General features: G+C 41.0%; 1 protein-coding gene across 4 annotated transcripts in view; it reads right to left on the reverse strand.

The window, feature by feature from the left end:
* LOC146608094 (tensin-1-like) overlaps window positions 1-18,761 on the reverse strand; it is a 71,555-nt gene that overhangs the window by 24,982 nt on the left and 27,812 nt on the right. For all 4 annotated transcript variants that reach the window (XM_085348323.1, XM_085348322.1, XM_085348321.1 and 1 more), the window contains 7 exons: window positions 18,184-18,267; window positions 11,030-11,142; window positions 10,822-10,882; window positions 10,627-10,702; window positions 10,361-10,490; window positions 9,666-9,731; window positions 8,319-8,444 (listed from right to left, as the gene is read on the reverse strand). In XM_085348323.1, the coding sequence (XP_085204449.1) occupies window positions 8,319-8,444; window positions 9,666-9,731; window positions 10,361-10,490; window positions 10,627-10,702; window positions 10,822-10,882; window positions 11,030-11,142; window positions 18,184-18,267 (656 nt within the window). The remainder of the gene's footprint in view (window positions 1-8,318; window positions 8,445-9,665; window positions 9,732-10,360; window positions 10,491-10,626; window positions 10,703-10,821; window positions 10,883-11,029; window positions 11,143-18,183; window positions 18,268-18,761) is intronic.

The following is an 18,761-nucleotide window of genomic DNA, read 5'->3' on the forward strand; positions in this document are numbered from 1 at the left end:
ACTCTCGCGGCCCGGTACCAAACGACTCACGGACCAGTACCGCTCCGAGGCCCGGGGGTTGGGGACCGCTGGTCTAGAGTCAAATGTGAGGCCATTTGTCCCAATGGCGAAAGCTTGGCTGGGTCATGTAACAGGACAATGATCTCAAGCGCAGCAGCACACCTACCACAGAATGGCAGAATGAAGGTATCAAAATTGTCCAGTCAAAGCACAGACCTCAGTGTGATTAAAATAATGTGGCAGGATCTTATGAAACCTGTGCATGAACGATTGCCTGCAAATATCATTGAACTGACGCCAATGTAAATAAGAGTGAGCCAAAATTCCTCCAAAATAATGTGAAAGTCATGCACATAAAACAATCACTTCAAAGTGCAATAATTTTGCTAAAGGTGGTTCTATAAGCTCCTGAATCGCTATGCACATTTTTTACTTGACTATATTAAATGATCCAATAAGATCATGACTGGCAACAAAGCTTTGAACGTACAGAGGCAGGCCTGCACATGCACAAACATCTATATACATACATGCGGTGATGTCAGCAACTCATCCAATGTCTCACAGGAGGATGTGACATTCACCTTCACAGCTTTCATACCACTGTGACGACGGCAAGTCTGCATGCCACCAGAGGGTGACTGGGTTTGACTGACAAATGACTGACTTGCCCTAAAGAGCTGTGTTCATGTGTGTGAGCGTGAGATATATGTTAGAAGAGGGGGCTCAAAACAGGGTGATATTGCAAATAAACTCTTTATTGTGCATCAATTTCAGTTATGGAATCATTCATTTTAAGACATATACGTGTGTTTTTTTTATTGAAAATTCCTGAAAAAATACAAATCTATTAAAGCCAAGCTGAGCTATTTTACTTTTCTAAAAACAAAAATTTCAGCCACGTCCTGGACTTCACAGCAGAAAATTAGAGAGAAAGTGAGACAGGATGATGTGACAGTCCATCAGTGAAAAGGTGTCATGGTTGGCGTATCAGTGACTGGCACAAGGAAAACTGTCGCCTCCATGGTTTTATATTTGCCATGTCTGTCTCTCGGTCTATCTGTCACTGTCCGGCTGTCACAGTTTGAATTGAGGTGATGCGTCTGTATCAGTGTCTGTCTCTGAGATTACTTTCAGGGTGATGTCATCCATCTGTCTCTCTGTCATCTGAGTAACTGTCATAAAAAGCTGTGTCTGACCGTCTGCCAGCAGCATCTGATTCATGTCAACTCATTTTTATTCATGCAAGAGAAGAACTGTCAGATCAAGCTGGAGATTGGAAGATATGGGATTTCTTGTTAAGCTAAACCTCAAAGAACCATTTTTACCATTTTGGGGTGAAGCTCGGTGTAAAATAAGGGCGATAACAATAATAGGAGGCCATGAAGTACCATTATTGCAAATTTGTGTTGCAACGTGGGTCCATCTGTACAAAAATGTCATTAGCAGGGATTTAAAGTGTGAATTTATTTTTCAATGTTTCAGTGTGCTGTTTTGTTTTTGTGTCACTATAAGACTGGACTCCCACACGCACCACCACACATTTCCTATATTCCTATAATTTGTAATCTTTATAATCTTTATAATCTCTTCTGCTATTTGCACATTCTTTACTGTAAATTAATGTAAAGTTAATTTGTAAATTTTGTAGTAAACTGTAAATTGTAAATATTGTAAAACTTTTCTTCTGTCATTTAATGGTCGGGCATTGTACAGCTACAAGCATTTCACCCCCATGTCATACTGTGTATGGTTGTGTGTGTGTGACAAATAAAATTTGAATTTGAATTCTACAGTATAATTGATCACCTGTTCTAGTTGCTGCAGGAGAAAAAGACAGGAGCTCTGAATACCAGTAACAAGTAAAAGTTTAAATATCCAAATCTTTATTCCCAATCTAGAGGTCGCATGCAGAAGAGGAACACTGCTGAAAGGCAAGTTCCAGTAAACATGCACAAGGCCGCACAAAGAGCAATAACACTAGAAATCATGAAAATGTAGAATTTAAACTTGAAATGCACAACAATGTTTGGAAAGGTAGAAGAGGAAATGAAAGTGGCGAGAAGAAAAGCAAAAATAGGAAGCAGAAACTGCTTAAGCACAACAAGGTAGTGAGCAGTTACAAAATAACAAGTGTCATTAAGTAACAGTAATTTTTTTAAGTAACAGTAACATAATACATTACTGTTATTACATTTAGTAATTACATAACAATTAACAGGTAAATATTGCTTTCTGGGTAATTTAAGAAAAGTAACGTGTGGTAATTTTGAGAGAAAATTTTGAAGCTGTACCAATCAAATGTGTGCATCCAATCTTACAAGGAGATTGCTTCTGATTGGGTCATTTCCAAACTCTTCCCAGCTTTCTACAAAACTAAATAAGTTATGACTGGATCTCATCACTCCAGAACATTTTTATCTCCTTTTTATTCCTTTCATCACAGTTTTTGTGCTCGAGAGTTTTTACTTAGCTATTGTCTTGTTTTTGTCAAAAAATAAAAGGTTGGCGGGAGAAAATTTGGTCAGCAAAATTAACACTGGAGTAGTGCAGCCGATTACGTTCTCTGGCATGCAATTAAGTAACTTTCAAGAAAAGTAATGAGTAATGTGTAATATCCAACCAAACATCCATCCATCCAGTTCAGGGTCAAGGGCAAAAGATTGTCAAAGGCTATGTTTGTCCTGAAATGTAATGTTTTCCTAGGCTTCATCATCCTGTCACATGCCTTTCTAAAGCAAAATGCTGCATGTCAGGGCATTCAAATGTGACAGCAACAGGTCCCAATAAAGCGTCAGTATGTGATGAGCAGAACATCAGAATTAGAATCACACCAGCATATCTGGCGTGCCTGTCTCTGGACGTGGCGTGCTCTGCTAACTGCCACACGTGACATCATCAAGACATCATCATCTGCATGCTGTCTGCACAGGTGCCGGTCTGTCATCCCCTGACTCTGTCAGAGCTTTCCACGACCATATTTACCTCTGCTGCATTCCTATAGCACCAATATACAAATGTGGGGTTTTTTTTTTCTGTTTTTTATGACACATTTCTTAATATTTGACAACTTAACATGAGTAAAATGTATGTTAAATACTGGATACTAACAGTCATAAATGAGCCTGCGTTGATCAAAGCTGTTTGAAAAATGGGAAAAAGCAGGGTGGCAGACAGCGAGAATTTATATAAAGCTACACGGAGACATCGAGGCAGACAGTAGGAGAAAGGAGGCATTAAGAGATGGGGACACGCTCAGCAGGGTTTCCATTGCTGGGATTTGAACCTGCTGCCACCGCTCACCGTGCTGTCAGCAAGAAGTCTAACTAGAAGCATTATGCGGTCATGCGAGGCACACACATGCAGGCTGCTTTTAAAATACCCCACTGCGCTCCATGTCTCAGGGTTTTATCTCTGCAAACGTTTAATGTGTACAGTAGATCTGTCAGTAAATGTTCTCAATTCAATTATATAGCTTAATTTTTTGTAATTAGGCTTTTTAATGATAAAAAATGGCAATGACTGAGGAAAAAAACACCACCACCAGTGTCTGTCTGTCACTGGAGCGACACAGAATGCAGAAGCTGGGTTTCCGTTAGGATAACAGGCAGGGAGGTTACTATCAGCCTGCAGTACCACACACTGTGTTTGTCCAAGTCAGAACAGCTGTTTGGTGTCGGCCTGTGTGCTTCAGACACACCGCTGCCCGCTCAAGCAGAGAGAGAATGATTAAGTCGAGTCTAATTAGGGATCATCTGTCAATGAGTATCTGCTGAGCAACTGAAGGTAAGTCAGACTCAACAGTTTAATCTCGCGTAACAGTTTTTAAACAGATCTTGGAATATAATTTTGTATAATTTTGTATCATCTCATGCGGCAAAATTTTCAACTCACTACAAAAGTTACGATTGTTCAAACATCGTTTTAAAAAGAAATTCATTCCTACATGAACTGTGTCAAAGTCCAAGCTTTCTGCAGCTCACACGACGTTACCAGCCAACCGAGGTCCCTAATAGTTTTGGTGTACCCAAATTGCAGCCCGCTCATAAAATGTTCCACACACAAATTGCTCGCTCCATGAGTCATTTTATACCACATAGGTGCCAAACACACAGGAAGCAACACTGTTGACATGGAAACCTAATAAACAGACAAACAGACTCGACTATAGACCGAATAGACAGAAATGTGTACTCTTGTAATTTTTTCTGGGCAACAGTGCAAGGAGATGCTAGTCTAAAAGCAAAGTGATGTATATAGAAAATGAAATACCATAAAAAAAGAGTTTATCCAGAGAAAAACATAGCAACAATATAATAAAAAACAAATATACAACTTGAAAACATCTGACTAGGGCAACTGCACAATTACTTGAGATTGACAGAGATTTAAAGTTAAGAAAGTTGCTAGTTGTAATTGAAAGACTACACAGAACCACTCACCAGTCAGTGCTTTCCAGCTGCTCTTCTTCTGTCCTTGACTTTATGTCATTCCTAATTCTGTCACTAATTTTTTTTTCTTTTCCCAATGTGCTCAGACCTCACAGTCTCAAATCAAATCCTCACTTGTATTACACCTCAAATGTAAAACGTCTTTGCTTCTCTCAGCCTCTCTGTCTCTGTCTCTCTGTCGGTCTCTATCCAGCTATTCCAGACATGTTTCAGGGCTCAGCCCCAGCCAAATATGGGAGGAGGCCGGCGAACGAGGAAGGCGGCCTGCGCTGTCAGTGGGCATGCTGCCCTACTGTACACCACACAGACACAGAAACACACACAGACACACTCTCCAGTGGCAAGGTTGTTTTTAGAGGCTGTTTTCATTCTTTATAGATGAGTTATCTAACAATCATTTTATGTAATGCTCTTATGATTCTTTAGAAACTTATGGAAAACCTGATGAAGGTGAGGAAGCACCTCTAAATGTTACTGCAAACTCTTAAGGACTGAATTACAAAACACAAATGTATCCAGCACCAAATGATGGTGTTAATTCATTAGACTTCATACAATATAGCGAAAGGGGTCCAAATATATTTGATATTTGTATCAGTGCTTTGATACTGATGGAGACTAATTATGCCTAAATCAAACATATTATGTCCTTTACTGCAAAAGTCTGGAGTCATCCTTCATTCCTTTGTATTTTGGTAGGAAAATGCGGTATAGGCACAGTGATTTATTAAAATGTTTAAACATACATGTAAATATAGTATGTTTATCTGTCAAGATGATCTCAAGCTGCTTCAGCAATGTTAAGGTGGAGAGGCCAATCCATGATTCACAGTGTTCATTTTTAAATAAAATGTTTTCCAGTTGGTATTGCATGTTGGATCGAACTCTGGTGGTTCTGTTATGTGTTTGTAATTCATCACTTTTAAGAAAATCTTTAACACCACTGACTGAAATGTATCCCAAACCATGACACTGTAGACAGTGTTGTACCTCTTTCCTGACCTCCAACATACATACTGATGATGATTTGGATTCAACACTCCATCAGACAAGTTTTTGTGTAATTTTCATACCTCAGTCTTGTCTCCCTGTTTCCCTTCACTAAGAATAGCTTCCTGACAGCCGCCCTTCCACTGAGGCTTTAGTGAACAGTAGATGGATCAGCTGAAGACCTTTGATGGATTTTTTTCTGATTTCTTAAGGACATGACTTTCAGATACTGTTCATTTGCTGTAGGTATTTTTTTGGCCAGCCACTGCGCAAAATGCCAAGATACACCAAGTTTTCACAATTTAAAATACAATACAATTTAATCAATATTTTTTTGTTAATTATTAAAAACTCATAGGTCAGTGTTAAGTTTCTTAATAATTATATACATTAAAAAACAACCCGGAAAATGTTCACGTACAAGGATTGGACTGAAAATGAGTGAAAAAACAGCCAATGTCCAAAGAAAAACATGGAAAAACCTTCAGAAAGTTGGACAGCTGTTGCTCAAGACAATGTTAAAAAAATTACAAGAAAAATCTGACTCCCTGCGAGCCAAATGTAAAGCAATGAGTGATGGCTCAGGTCTTCTACCCCCCACCTGTCATGAAATCCCTCAATTCTGCTACAATAGCGTGTTCCTTGGCTTTTTAGCCAGGCCATTAGTGATGACAAGACCAGACCAGTTAGAGGTTCGGAGCTAGGATTATTAGTGGATCCTTGGAAAATGTTGTCTTCTTAAGGGGTTAGCAGCCGAGCTGAGGTACAAATCTCTACGGCCACCCATTGGGCCAAATGGTTGCCTTTTTACTGATTTGACCTCTGGGCCAACAGCTGCCTCCAGACCACAGGGCTTCTAGTGGAGCAAAGGGAAGCCGACAAACACAAGGTGCACTACATAAACATGCACTCCTGCATACCTCATGAAAAACTGCAACAGAGCTACACTAACATGCAAATATTTACAAGCACACAGACCAGCTTGCATGCCCATATAGAGCAAAAAACACTGTATAATACAAACAGCCGGGCACATACCAGACTCCTCTCCTTTTTTTGTCCATGTGCCTGTGCGTCAGTATGAACCACACACATCTCTAAGCTACCAAATCCTTCAGACCTTTTTAAGATGCCCGTCTTTCACAGAGTTCTCTCAACTGGATTTCCAAGGTCAGTGGACTCTGTTAAAAATGGCGTCAGGAAGAGCTCGCCAAACCTCAAAAGTATTCAGACATCAACACCTGAGGATGAAGCATTTGTTCAATTATTTAAATGAGACCCGACGAGTGATCATTGTCCACTGAGCTGGAGCAGTTAAAAATAGGCCATTCTGTCATAGAGCTTATAAGAGTTTAGAGTTTGTGTGGGCTTGCCAACTCAAATGTACATCGTACACGTGATTAACCTTTTTTCACAGAGGTGGTTATATTTTATCAAACGCCAAAAAAACGTTTGTTCACCAGTCTTGTGTTAACTAATTCTTTGAATCTTGCATTTTCAGTTTTGTGTCTTCCAAAACAACTAAGGTACAGAGCATCCTCTGTCGATCCAAACCTTGCGAATACAGACACCATATTCCTGCGCAAGTCTCGACTCAGCATCCACACGCCCGCATCCAAGTGTAAGAGCGAAGCCTGCAATTAGAGAGATGAATACACTGGCTGGGAGTTTTTCGTTATTTTTTTCTGCTGAGTGCTGCGAACACCGCTGCCCATTCAATTAGGCTCAAACTTGCAATCCTGGCGATTCCCACTGACCTTCCTGCAGCACAGCAATTACTGCAACGGTTCTCTGGGGATGTTCATAAAAATGAAATGGGTCTTTGCAAAGCTGGAAGAAAAAAATCCCATATATAAAAGTGGACGCAGCACTACAAAGACTGCCAAGTCCTGACTCAACCAAGGGTGACTACATCCTCCTGTTTGTGCAGATTTCTTTGATTAACAGCAGTAATCATGAATCTCATCATTACTGAGAGGATCCAAGGGACCGTGCCAGACTGGCAGCTATTGTAAGTAGCCAAAAATACATTTTAGGAACTGCAGAAGCAGTGATGATGATGATGATGTGTTAGTGATTCCACTTCTCCAGTTGTTCATTTGCACACTGGATATATAAACATTAACAAAAGGCAAACACTATGTAAAGCAGGTTTGTAGCATATCCGGGAGAAAGCTACAACATAAGCTACGAGGACATGCGTACTTTTGCATTACATGGCTGACAATCAGACAAGCAAACATTCCTTTCTTTGTGCCATATTTCAAAAATCAGGGCTCTGAAGTAAAAATACTTTAGATAAAAAAAACAAACACAGCTTCTATAATGGGTGTTTAGCATTTTATGGAGTGCCCGCATTTTAAGTTCTGGACTCCTGGCACAGAAGCAATAGCTCAGAGTGGATAGAAATGAATAGGGGGACTTGCGGGAGTTAGGCCCGGTGGTGTTTTAAGTTACACCCCCCTCAGGGAGGGAGCAGCCAGTAACAGGGTGACTGACGCCCCCTATTTCTTCAGCAGCTATTTAAAGTCCTAACTGACAAGCTGAGAGAGTAGCAGGAGGAGGAGGGTGTAGGGCTTTACAGGAAATCCTTCCCTTTGGTCAAGGCTCTAGATCTTGATCTGATAAGGGCGAGGAACTTGATTTATCTGTGAAAGATAGGTTGGTACTTATATGTATTATTATTATCATTACAAACTATATATATGATTTTGTTTCTGTTTCAGTCTTCTTCATATTTGTATATTCCTGTGTGTACAAAAAGCGTTAATCTCCTATCCAGGTGGTTCATTCAGAAAAGTCAGGTTACCTGGTTGACATTTTTCCCTTTTTAGAATTTCGCCTCTCCAAAATAGTCACTGTATGTCATTTGCATACCGTGGTCAGCATCTGCAGCTTCCTCACAGCGATGGCTGAAACTCTCATATGAGTCCCAGCGGATCAGAGGGTCCTGGGTGTTGTAGTCCACTGAAACACTCGGCCCATTCTCCAAGTGACTCAGGCCTGTGGTTCACACAAGTAACATCATCATACAGGGCACTGTCATATTAGAACGTTTATATACAGCGACAATATTTGAGGTTGGAATGGCCTAAAACATTTAATAATAAGTTATCTTCTATTAGTCTGTACATTTGAAATGGAGTTCCTCTGTCAGTGGTTTGTGGCTATATTGACTTACACTCTGTTATTGGGAAAACCACTTTTGATTAATCAGCATTTTTATATTAAGGTATTTGTGTATAAAATTCATTACGCTTAAATAACAAATGTTGTTTTATTCTTAAATAGTGTTTTTTCAAACACAACATTGATTTGTTTGGGATAAATCTTCTGTTATCACTATGTTTTCTTTTTGCTATTTTATTTTTTATGCTAACACATTTCTCATGACTTTTACTCTCAAGGGACTCTTTGGTTGACTCTGATGCATTTACATTAACGTACATTATGCTTTCGTATCAAGTTTATTAATGTAAATATTTCCTTTATAAACAAATTTTTTAAAAATGAAAAAAGAAAGAAGTATCATATTTTAACACACTGACACACATTTAAACCACCACCCAATGTAAGGCCACAGCTGCCCTAAATTAACAATATTGGTAATTACAAAAATCGTTTCTTACATATCTGTAATGGTTAAACATTTGTGCACAAAAATATTGTTCTTTTCCATGAACTTTCAAATTTGCTGTTTAACAAAACAGCAGAAAAAAAGTAAAGCACACTATTGTTTTTTGATTAAGAGCTGATATCACTGTTTTTTTTGTTTTGTTTTTTACTTGCTTTACTTTTACTTTACCTAAACAAAAACAAGTGTTTAGGTGATTGGATGTTTTGCTTGACTCATTTCTGAATTCTTCTCAGAGAAGTCCAGTGTGCCGGCTCAGATTTGGGGGTGATAACGTGCATTCAGTATCTTATTTACCTAATAAATAACTATATATACTTAGTTAGTTTACATATATCCATTTTCCTGTTTTATTTTTATAACAGGTGGTCTAATAAATTCAGGGCCTGTATACATGCACACTTATGAACCCCTGGTATTCTCCGAGCGCTTCAATTAAAATAATACATTTTAAGAAAATTCTTTTTTTAAATTTTGAAAATAAAAATAAAAAAACTTGCAGCGGCTAATACATCAGATCTCAGTTCTAAATGTTGAAAAAAAAACATGTGATGCTAACAATCAATTTCTCCTTTCCCAAAATGGATTACCTTTGATTTTCTCCGGTCCGTATGAGAACACGAACTCCACCTTCCCGTACTCTGGAAACCTCTCATCTGCAGACACACACAACGAGAAATTAAAACCATGAACGCATGTGTGGGTTTCACATCAAACAAAGGCACGGTTACAATTTATCATACATAGGATTTATTATTTTACAGTTTTTGTGTATGAATTTAAATTACTTATCCAAATTCAAATCAATTGTGCAAATTTAGTGTTAATTTGATCTTCCTTTAATAAGAAATCTCTGGTTACTTATCACCATAATCACAGTGTTACTGTAAGTGAATGCTTTTCTGCTTCACCACCAGAGGACCCTGTTTACTGTAATACTGTGGGGAACACTGTCCTCCTGCATCAGGACCCATGAATTTTTCCATGCTGCAAACCAGAGATCCAAGCAGCAGATAGTAGAGCGTCAGACACTGAAGCCATTATACAGTCTTGAGGTAGCATTTTGATGAGTCTAGGTCAACACTAGGACAGTGAACACCACCAGTCTTTTGTGTATAAATACACAAGTCATAAAGCTTTTGTCATATCAGTGCTAATCTTGTGTATTTTTAAAAAAAATAACCCTTTTTGAGATGCATAACCTTGATTCACAAAAACTCTATACAACTGTATGTTTTTAAGTGTCAAACAGTGTGTTGTGTAAATCCAAGCAAATTAAAATTACCTTTGAAGGTCTCGTCCAGCTCACTCTTCCCAAAAACCACCCCAAGATCATGGATGGCACAAGTATGGAACTGCACCCTGAACACAACGTCTCTGGTTGGGCTTCTGTATCTCTTGTGGTAACACTTGAGCTACGTTTAACAGATAATAGAGAAAAAAATGGAGAAACATCATGAGACTCTATATAATATTAGGAAAATGTAAAGAAAAAAAGGTAAATGGAAGGCAACTGTTGTTTAAGTAAGGAAACATTTTTTGTTATCTTACCAGGATGTCTCCCTTAAGAAGCAGTCCAGGTTCAATGGTGATACAGATACTGGTGTTGCTGTCCCCTTGCACATTGCTACAGTTAAAAAGACAAAATACTAACCTTTAAAATAAAATTACTTTTCACCTCACAGGTTCATTTTATGCCTGAATTCAAACACAAACCACGCTGAACTAGAATAAAAATTCCCATACTATATTCCTGACGTGTAGACTGGTTGCATTGCCTGGTAGATTTTCAGGAAAGGACGGCAACCTGTGAAGTGATATAAATAAGAAATCTGAAATGTGTTCAAGAAAAACAGTTTTTTCTAGTTTTTTAAAATTTTCATTTAAAAAAATCTGCCAGTGGTAAATGGTAAATGGCCTGTATTTGTATAACGCTTTACTGGTAGATGCTCACCTCCTTTGGACTCAAAGTTAGGTATGCCGTGCATGATGACGTGATGCAGGAACAGAGGCTTGTTGTTGATTTTTATGTGTCCTGACAGAAGGCCGTTGAAGTATCGCACATACCTGGACACAATGAAAAGTAAGCACTCAGTCCCAAAGTCTTTACAGATCAAGCTTAAAGATGAGGACAGATAACAAAACTGCAGGTTTTCCTCTCTCCATTCACTTGAATTTTCATAGGCCTTTATTTTAAACAATGCTTTAGAAAAACCCATAATGACATGTTATTATTACAAGGCATGTAAATGCTTTAGAGTGTAAGTAAGAGAGGGAATGAAAAACTAAAAACAGCAGACTAAGGGTGATAGCGTCGGGTGTTAAGGTTGTGCAGCCAAAGAAGTAAAAAGATTGGATGGATTATTTTGGAACTAGAAGTCTTCTGTTATCGGTACTAGTCACTTGTAACTGAACAAACCTTTGATAAAGGGATTCGTTGGACCTGATGTGAACAATAGAATGAATGTTAGAAGACTGCCTGTATTACGGGGAAATGCTCTCTGGGGATCATGAATATCTTCACAAAATCTCATGGCAAACAGCCGATTCCTTGTTGAGACATCACTTTATCCTCCCACTAAGCACCTCCTGGCTAAGTTACACGCCAAATCCTCATCCTGCTCATTCGGTGCGGTTCACCTTTACCGCCTGTGAGCTCCAACAAAACAGCCAGAACACAATTTCACTCGTTAAACAGCCTTTATCTACTTTGGGAAACGTCACACTGAGTTGATGTGTACGGAGGCCAGTTGGGGGTCTGCTGAGTTACTGTGGTCTGGTTGTTAATGATGATAATGATGATGGTACCGAACGTAACCTTGACCGCAGGGTTGCCACATGCACACGCCTTCCTTGCTCTGCTGTCAGTGGCCAGATGGTTTTGCCTCTGTGAAATTCAATTAGACCGAGCTGGGACGCCATGTTAGCAGTACTGAGATTAACAAAGGCTTGTAAGTATGCCATATATGTGTGTGTGCGATATGACACATAATTACATTTTGTCTTATAACAAGAAAACATCCTGTGATGAAGGTCCTGGATGAGGCAGTGCCATTACAATGTCTTTTTGTCATTTTCTGTTGAGTTGATTTTTAACTCATGCTGCTAGCAATTGTATTTATATAGCACATTTAATTACATGTAATCTCATTGTGCATATTAAAATTAAACCTAAAAAAAATCTACTAATGTCAGAGATACACTCAGTGATATATTAGGTACAACTACTCCACCATTTGTTGATGTAAATTTCTAACCAGGTAATTAGATGGCAGCAAAAAACTGCATTTAGTGATTTAGACACGATGACTTGCTGAACTTCTGAGCATCAGAATGAGGAAGAAAGATCATTTAAGTGACTTTGAACACGGTTGTTGGTGCCAGACATGCTTATCTAAATTTGGTTGGTAGGGTCATGTAAACAACATGAAAGCGTGGATCCATCCTCGTTGGTATCAACGGTTCAGGCTTCTGGTGGTGTAATGGTGTGGAGGATATTTTCTCAGCACACTTTGCGGTCTTTAGTACCACGGGAGCATTGTTCAAACACCACAGTCAGTATTCACATGGTCAGTATTGTTGCTAACCATGTACATCCCTTTATGACCACAGTGTACCATCTTCTGATTTCTTCTGATTTCTCCTTGATTTGATGGCGCCGGTGAGGTCGGCTGCCGTCACGACTGCTCCGACCACTTTTTCTTTGTCTTTGTTTTTTAAGTTAGTTTTCAGCGTTTCTAAATCGGCAAAATCACCACCATTGGGTACATTAGGTATGACAGTGACACTCTTGTTTCTATTGGTTTACAATGTACTCACAATTCGAAGTTTTTAACTCCGGATCCGAGCTGGCCGAGTGAGATCTTGAGGGAGAACAAAGGGAAGCGGCGGCGGCCTAGAGGGAAGCGAGCCGGCGTCAGGAACAGGCTGAGAGCTCGTGCACACCGCACACCTCTGCCTAGCATCCTGCTCGCCAACGTCCAGTCACTGGAGAACAAGCTTGACGACCTCAGGGCCAGGGTAAAGTTCCAGAGAGACATTCGGGACTGCAATCTCCTCTGCTTCACCGAGACATGGCTGAACCCAGCGGTGCCGGACCACGCCATCCAGCCGGCCGAGTTCTTCTCGGTTCACCGCATGGACAGGACACGGGACTCGGGGAAGTCAAGGGGAGGCGGCGTGTGTTTAATGGTGAACAACAACTGGTGCAACAGTGCGAACGTTGTTCCTCTCACACGCTCCTGCACACCAAATCTGGAACTACTGTCCATCATGTGTCGTCCTTTTTATCTACCTCGGGAATTTACATCGGTCATTATAAGTGCCGTTTATATTCCACCACAAGCGGACACGGTCACCGCCTTATGCGAGCTGCATGAGGCACTCACACAGCACCAGACACAACACCGGGACGCTGCGCTTATTGTGACGGGGGACTTTAATAGCGCCAACCTCAAACGCGCAGCGCCGAACTTTTATCAACACATCTCCTGCCCCACCAGAGGTGAAAGGACACTGGACCACTGCTACACTACGGTCAAGGACGGCTACAAGGCACAATCCCGCCCTCCTTTTGGCAAATCTGATCACGCCGCCATCTTCCTCATCCCAAAATACAAACAAAGGCTGAAACAGGAAGTTCCGGTTCAGAGGAAGGTCGCGCGCTGGACGGATCAATCGGTGGCCGCGTTACAGGACGCACTCGATGACGCAGACTGGGGCATGTTCAGAAACAGCTCCGATGATGATGTCAACGTGTTTACGGAAGCGGTTGTGGGATTCATCGGGAAACTAGCGGATGATACCGTGGAGACAAAGACTATCACAACGTTTCCCAACCAGAAGCCGTGGGTGGATAAAACCATCCGCGACGCTCTGAGATCCCGCACCGCTGCCTACAACACAGGACTCATGACATGGACATGGACCCGTACAAAGCCGCGTCATATAACGTGCGGAGGGCGGTGAAAGAGGCGAAGCAGCGCTACGGGAGGAAACTAGAGTCACAACTCCAACAGAGTGACTCTAGGAGCCTGTGGCGGGGACTAAGGACAATAACGGACTATAAAGCACCAACAACTGGTATGACGAACGCGGCCGTGACTCTGGCAGACGAGCTGAACACTTTCTATGCTCGCTTCGAGGCTGCAGCTAAGGACTCCAACAATGCTAGTGTTAGCGGCGCTAACGGCTGCAGACAGGAAGATACTGCCAGCACCGGAAACGTGCTCGTCATCTCCGAGCATGAAGTAAGGAGAGCCTTCAAGAGAGTGAACACCAGGAAAGCAGCAGGACCAGACGGCATCCCAGGTCGTATCCTAAGAGACTGCGCATACCAGCTAGCTCCTGTGTTCACTGAGATATTCAACATCTCTCTATCTCAGTCGGTGATCCCCACATGCTTCAAAGAGTCCATCATTGTTCCTGTCCCGAAGAAACCCCACCCTGCTTCTCTCAATGACTATCGCCCTGTAGCCCTCACCTCAGTAGTGATGAAGTGCTTTGAACGCCTGGTCAGAGACTTTATCATTTCTTCACTACCAGACACACTGGACCCACTACAGTTCGCTTACCGTCCAAATCGTTCCACAGACGATGCCATCTCTCATCTCCTCCACACATCACTCACTCACTTGGACACTAGAAGGGGGAATTATGTTAAAATGCTCTTCATAGACTACAGCTCTGCATTTAACACCATAATTCCCTCCACACTCACCACCAAGCTGGAGCATCTGGGACTCAGCTCATCTATGTGTCAGTGGATCTCCAACTTCCTAACTGGCAGACCACAGGCAGTAAGGATGGGCGGACATGTCTCAGCCTCCACCACTCTCAGCACTGGAGCCCCCCAGGGGTGTGTTCTGAGCCCCCTGCTGTACTCTTTGTACACATATGACTGTGTGGCCACTACCAGCTCCACCACCATCATCAAGTTTGCTGACGACACCGACGTGGTGGGCCTGATCTCTGATAACAACGAGACGGCCTACCTGAAGGAGATTAGGAATCTGGAGAACTGGTGCCAGAGGAACAACCTCCTTCTAAACGTCAGTAAGACAAAGGAGCTGATAGTGGACTTCAGCACTAAGCAGGAGAGGAACTACCAGACCCCTGTCATCAACGAGTGCCCAGTGGAGAGAGTGGACAGCTTCAAATACCTCGGAGTTCACATCACGCAGGACCTGTCATGGTCCTGTCACATCAACACCGTGGTGAAAAAGGCCCGTCAGCGTCTCTACCACCTCAGACGCTTGAGAGGCTTCCAACTGCCCTCCAAGGTGCTCAGGAACTTTTACTCGTGCACCATAGAGAGCATCCTGACGGGAAAAATCTTAACCTGGTTCGGGAACAGCACCATGCAGGACAGACGAGCTCTACAGAGGGTTGTGCGGTCAGCTGAGCGCACCATCCGCTCCGAGCTCCCTGACCTGCACTCAATCTACAGCAGGCGGTGCTGGACCAAGGCCAGGAAGATCGTGAAGGACCTCAGCCATCCCAACAACAGACTGTTCTCTCTGTTGAGGTCAGGAAAGCGATTCCGCTCCCTGAAGACCAACACAGAGAGACTGAGGAGGAGCTTCTTCCCGCAGGCGATACGGTCTCTCAATCACACCACCACACAGTACTGACCCACACATACAGTTCTTACACACACTGGACATTCTGGACATTGTTTCACTTCATTACTTAAATCACGCTGCTGTTATTGTGTATATATTTATTTATATTTCTTCATACATTCTTATATAGTTCTATATTGTGTATTTTGTTGTACAGTTATTTTATTTTCAACTTTAATTTATATATTTTATCTTATTCTTCCCAGTTAAATTTACCCTTCATTCTAATTTGTGTTGTACAGTTATTTCATTTTTAACCTTAATTTATATTTTATTCCTTCCTAGTTAAATTTACCCTTTTTATTTTTTCATATTTATTTCCTATCTTATTCATAGCCTTTTCCTTTTTTGTTTTCTTTAGGTCACGAGCAGTTGTCCAAGCATTTCACTACATATCTTACTGTGTATGACTGTGTACGTGACAAATAAAAAAATTTGAATTTGAATTTGAATTTGATTTGAATTTCTGCTTCCAGCAGGATAACTCACCATGTCACAAAACTCATGAACCTAACAGTAAGTTCACTCTTCTCAAATGAACTCTACAGTCACCAGATCTCAATCCAACAGACCACCTCTGGGGTGTGAGATTCACATGATGGATGTTCAGCCAATAAATCTGCAGCAACTGTTTGATGCTGTCATATAAATTTGGGCGGAAATCTTCTGAGAAGTGTTTTCAGCACCTTGTTAACTCTATGCCATGAAGAAAAACTGAAGGCGGTCCACACTGGTACTAGTGAGTTACACCTAGCAAAGTGACCAGTGAGTCTATATTTTTAGCCAGACAGATTTCCAATTTGAAAGTTACAGGAGTAAGATAAAGCTGGGGTATGTGGGGTTCTGCTAATGCCATCACTTCACTGTACTGTGACCCTTATTCCTGTGATTTCCATTCAAGTTCTTTGTGAACAACTAGAAAAGCACATAAAACAGATTAATGATGTTTTGTCCCATAACTTAAATCAGAACACTTCCAATCCTCTACACAAACGTTCACTGTGCTTTCTGCTGCATACTACTATTTTCACACTAATCATTTATTGATTCCGTGCTACACGGAACACCTTTAATCCTGCCTTTTACTGGCTTTCGTGGAAGCAGCGGCCTAAGATCATCTCCCACTCTTGATGTTAATGTCACACATTCCAGACCATAATGCTGCCAGTCTCTGGGGGCAGAGATAATTATATCCAAAGCAGGAAATAGCAGCGGGGCAGAGGGCAAGCCTATAGACCTGTTAAAGAATGACTGGCTGACTAATTCACAAGCTTAAATGAAGTGGTGTTAAGTCCCCTGGTGTTTCCTGTGTTCCTTCGCATATCCCCCATAACCTTTTTCCTGCTCATCCTTTCTGAAAAGCCCAGATCAAGACACCAATCTTCTCATGTGAAGAAGGGAAACTGAGAGGGGTCAAGCCTTTTAGCACCTCCCTGCCTAATATGCAAAGGCAGCTAATAATGTAATAGGAGCAGATTTATGACTTAGAGAACAAGAAGACAGTGTCCCTTGAGTGAAAATTACAACAAAAAATAAATTGCTCAAATGTTTTTTAACCATTCTTGATTGGTTTGACTGGCTCTGGTTTGGAGTTATACCACTGTATTGCAAAAAAGTGTAGATGAAGTCACAGAAAATATGCTCTGATATGCTTAAAAGACAAGAATGTACTGTCAGCAAGCCTTGCAGCCTCCCCAGAGACACCAGTGGAATTCCTCAGACAGACAAGACAAGATAGATGGCCTCTCTTGGTGCTGTTTCCTCTTAATTACCCTAATTAAAACAAAATTGGTGATAAACGGAAAAAAATAGAAAGAATTTCCTCTGTAGAATTTTTCTAAATCTAAATGGGAGAGATTAAGTTAACACACTCACTATTAAAAGCATGGAGCTGAGACTTTTTCTTCCCTTTTTTCCAAAAACAAAATCCAAAAATCGAATCTCAGTTTCACGGCTGTAGCTATAGCCTTGTCTGCTGGAGTTGAGTTTTGCAATTGCACTATTTTTAGATACAGGTAACTAGTTTCTTATTGGCATTCTTATTAGTGGTATATAGAATTTGAATCTGATGGTCATAATTCTGTTAATTTTGACAAAACTGTCAAACATGGATTTATTACTCTACTAATCGGAAAGTTAGTGCTTCAACCCTTGGCCACTTCAAAGCACCCTTAGGAAAGGGTCCTAATCCTAAGTTGCTCTCTGATGCGTTCATCGGAGTGTGAATGTGTGTGAATGTTAGAAAGCATTTGACCTAAATGCTGTGGTTAATGAGACATGTTGTATAAAGTGTTATGAGTGCTCAAGTACAGTAGAACTGTGTAAAAATACTAAGAAGTGTTGAATCCTCTACTAACCCTTCAGAGCCTTAGCATCAGTATTAAATGGGCTGCAAGAGTCCTTTGGAAATGTGGGCAAAGTGCTACAGTGTTCAGACTAGTTCACCTCATAGCAGATGTCAATAGGAAGTGAGGTAATAACTTACCTCCTCTGTGATGGCTGACCCACAGGAAGTGCTTTGTCTTCATAGAAGCGCCTCATTGCAAACCTGTCCAGTGCCTGGTCAGCACTTAGAGACACAAGAACTGGGTAAGTGATGTTATCATTCACCACAGAACAATTTGAAGATTACAAAACAACAAGGAGAACAGCCTTTATTTTGGAAAACCTGCTGAGATTTAGAAATACCCCCCAGCTTTCATCATTTATGAAGCAGCTTTCATTCCCCCAGGAACCCTCCCACCTATTAACATCTGGTAGCATTAAAGAACGATGACATTTTCAGAGCGTTTCTTCTCACAGAGCCAGAAAAATGAGCTGGCCAGAGTCGAGTGTTTAGCTGTTATAATCACATCGTTGTTTAATTTTCAAGGCTGCTGAAGTCCCAGACTGCAAGGTCTAACCGTGATGGATTGTTGCTCCTGTCCTTACATAACCCTTCGATTTAAAGGATCAAAGCACGCAGATCAAACTTTTTCAGTGCTGACAGCCTAAAATCTTCACCTCTGTTTAAACTCAAACACCAATGCAATCTAATATGTAACACTACATTTTAAACTACAT

The sequence above is a fragment of the Diplotaxodon limnothrissa genome, linkage group LG23 (genome assembly GCF_057381915.1).
Source record: "Diplotaxodon limnothrissa isolate DT_005_m linkage group LG23, D_limnothrissa_male_GT1.1, whole genome shotgun sequence".
Lineage (NCBI taxonomy): Eukaryota > Metazoa > Chordata > Actinopteri > Cichliformes > Cichlidae > Diplotaxodon > Diplotaxodon limnothrissa.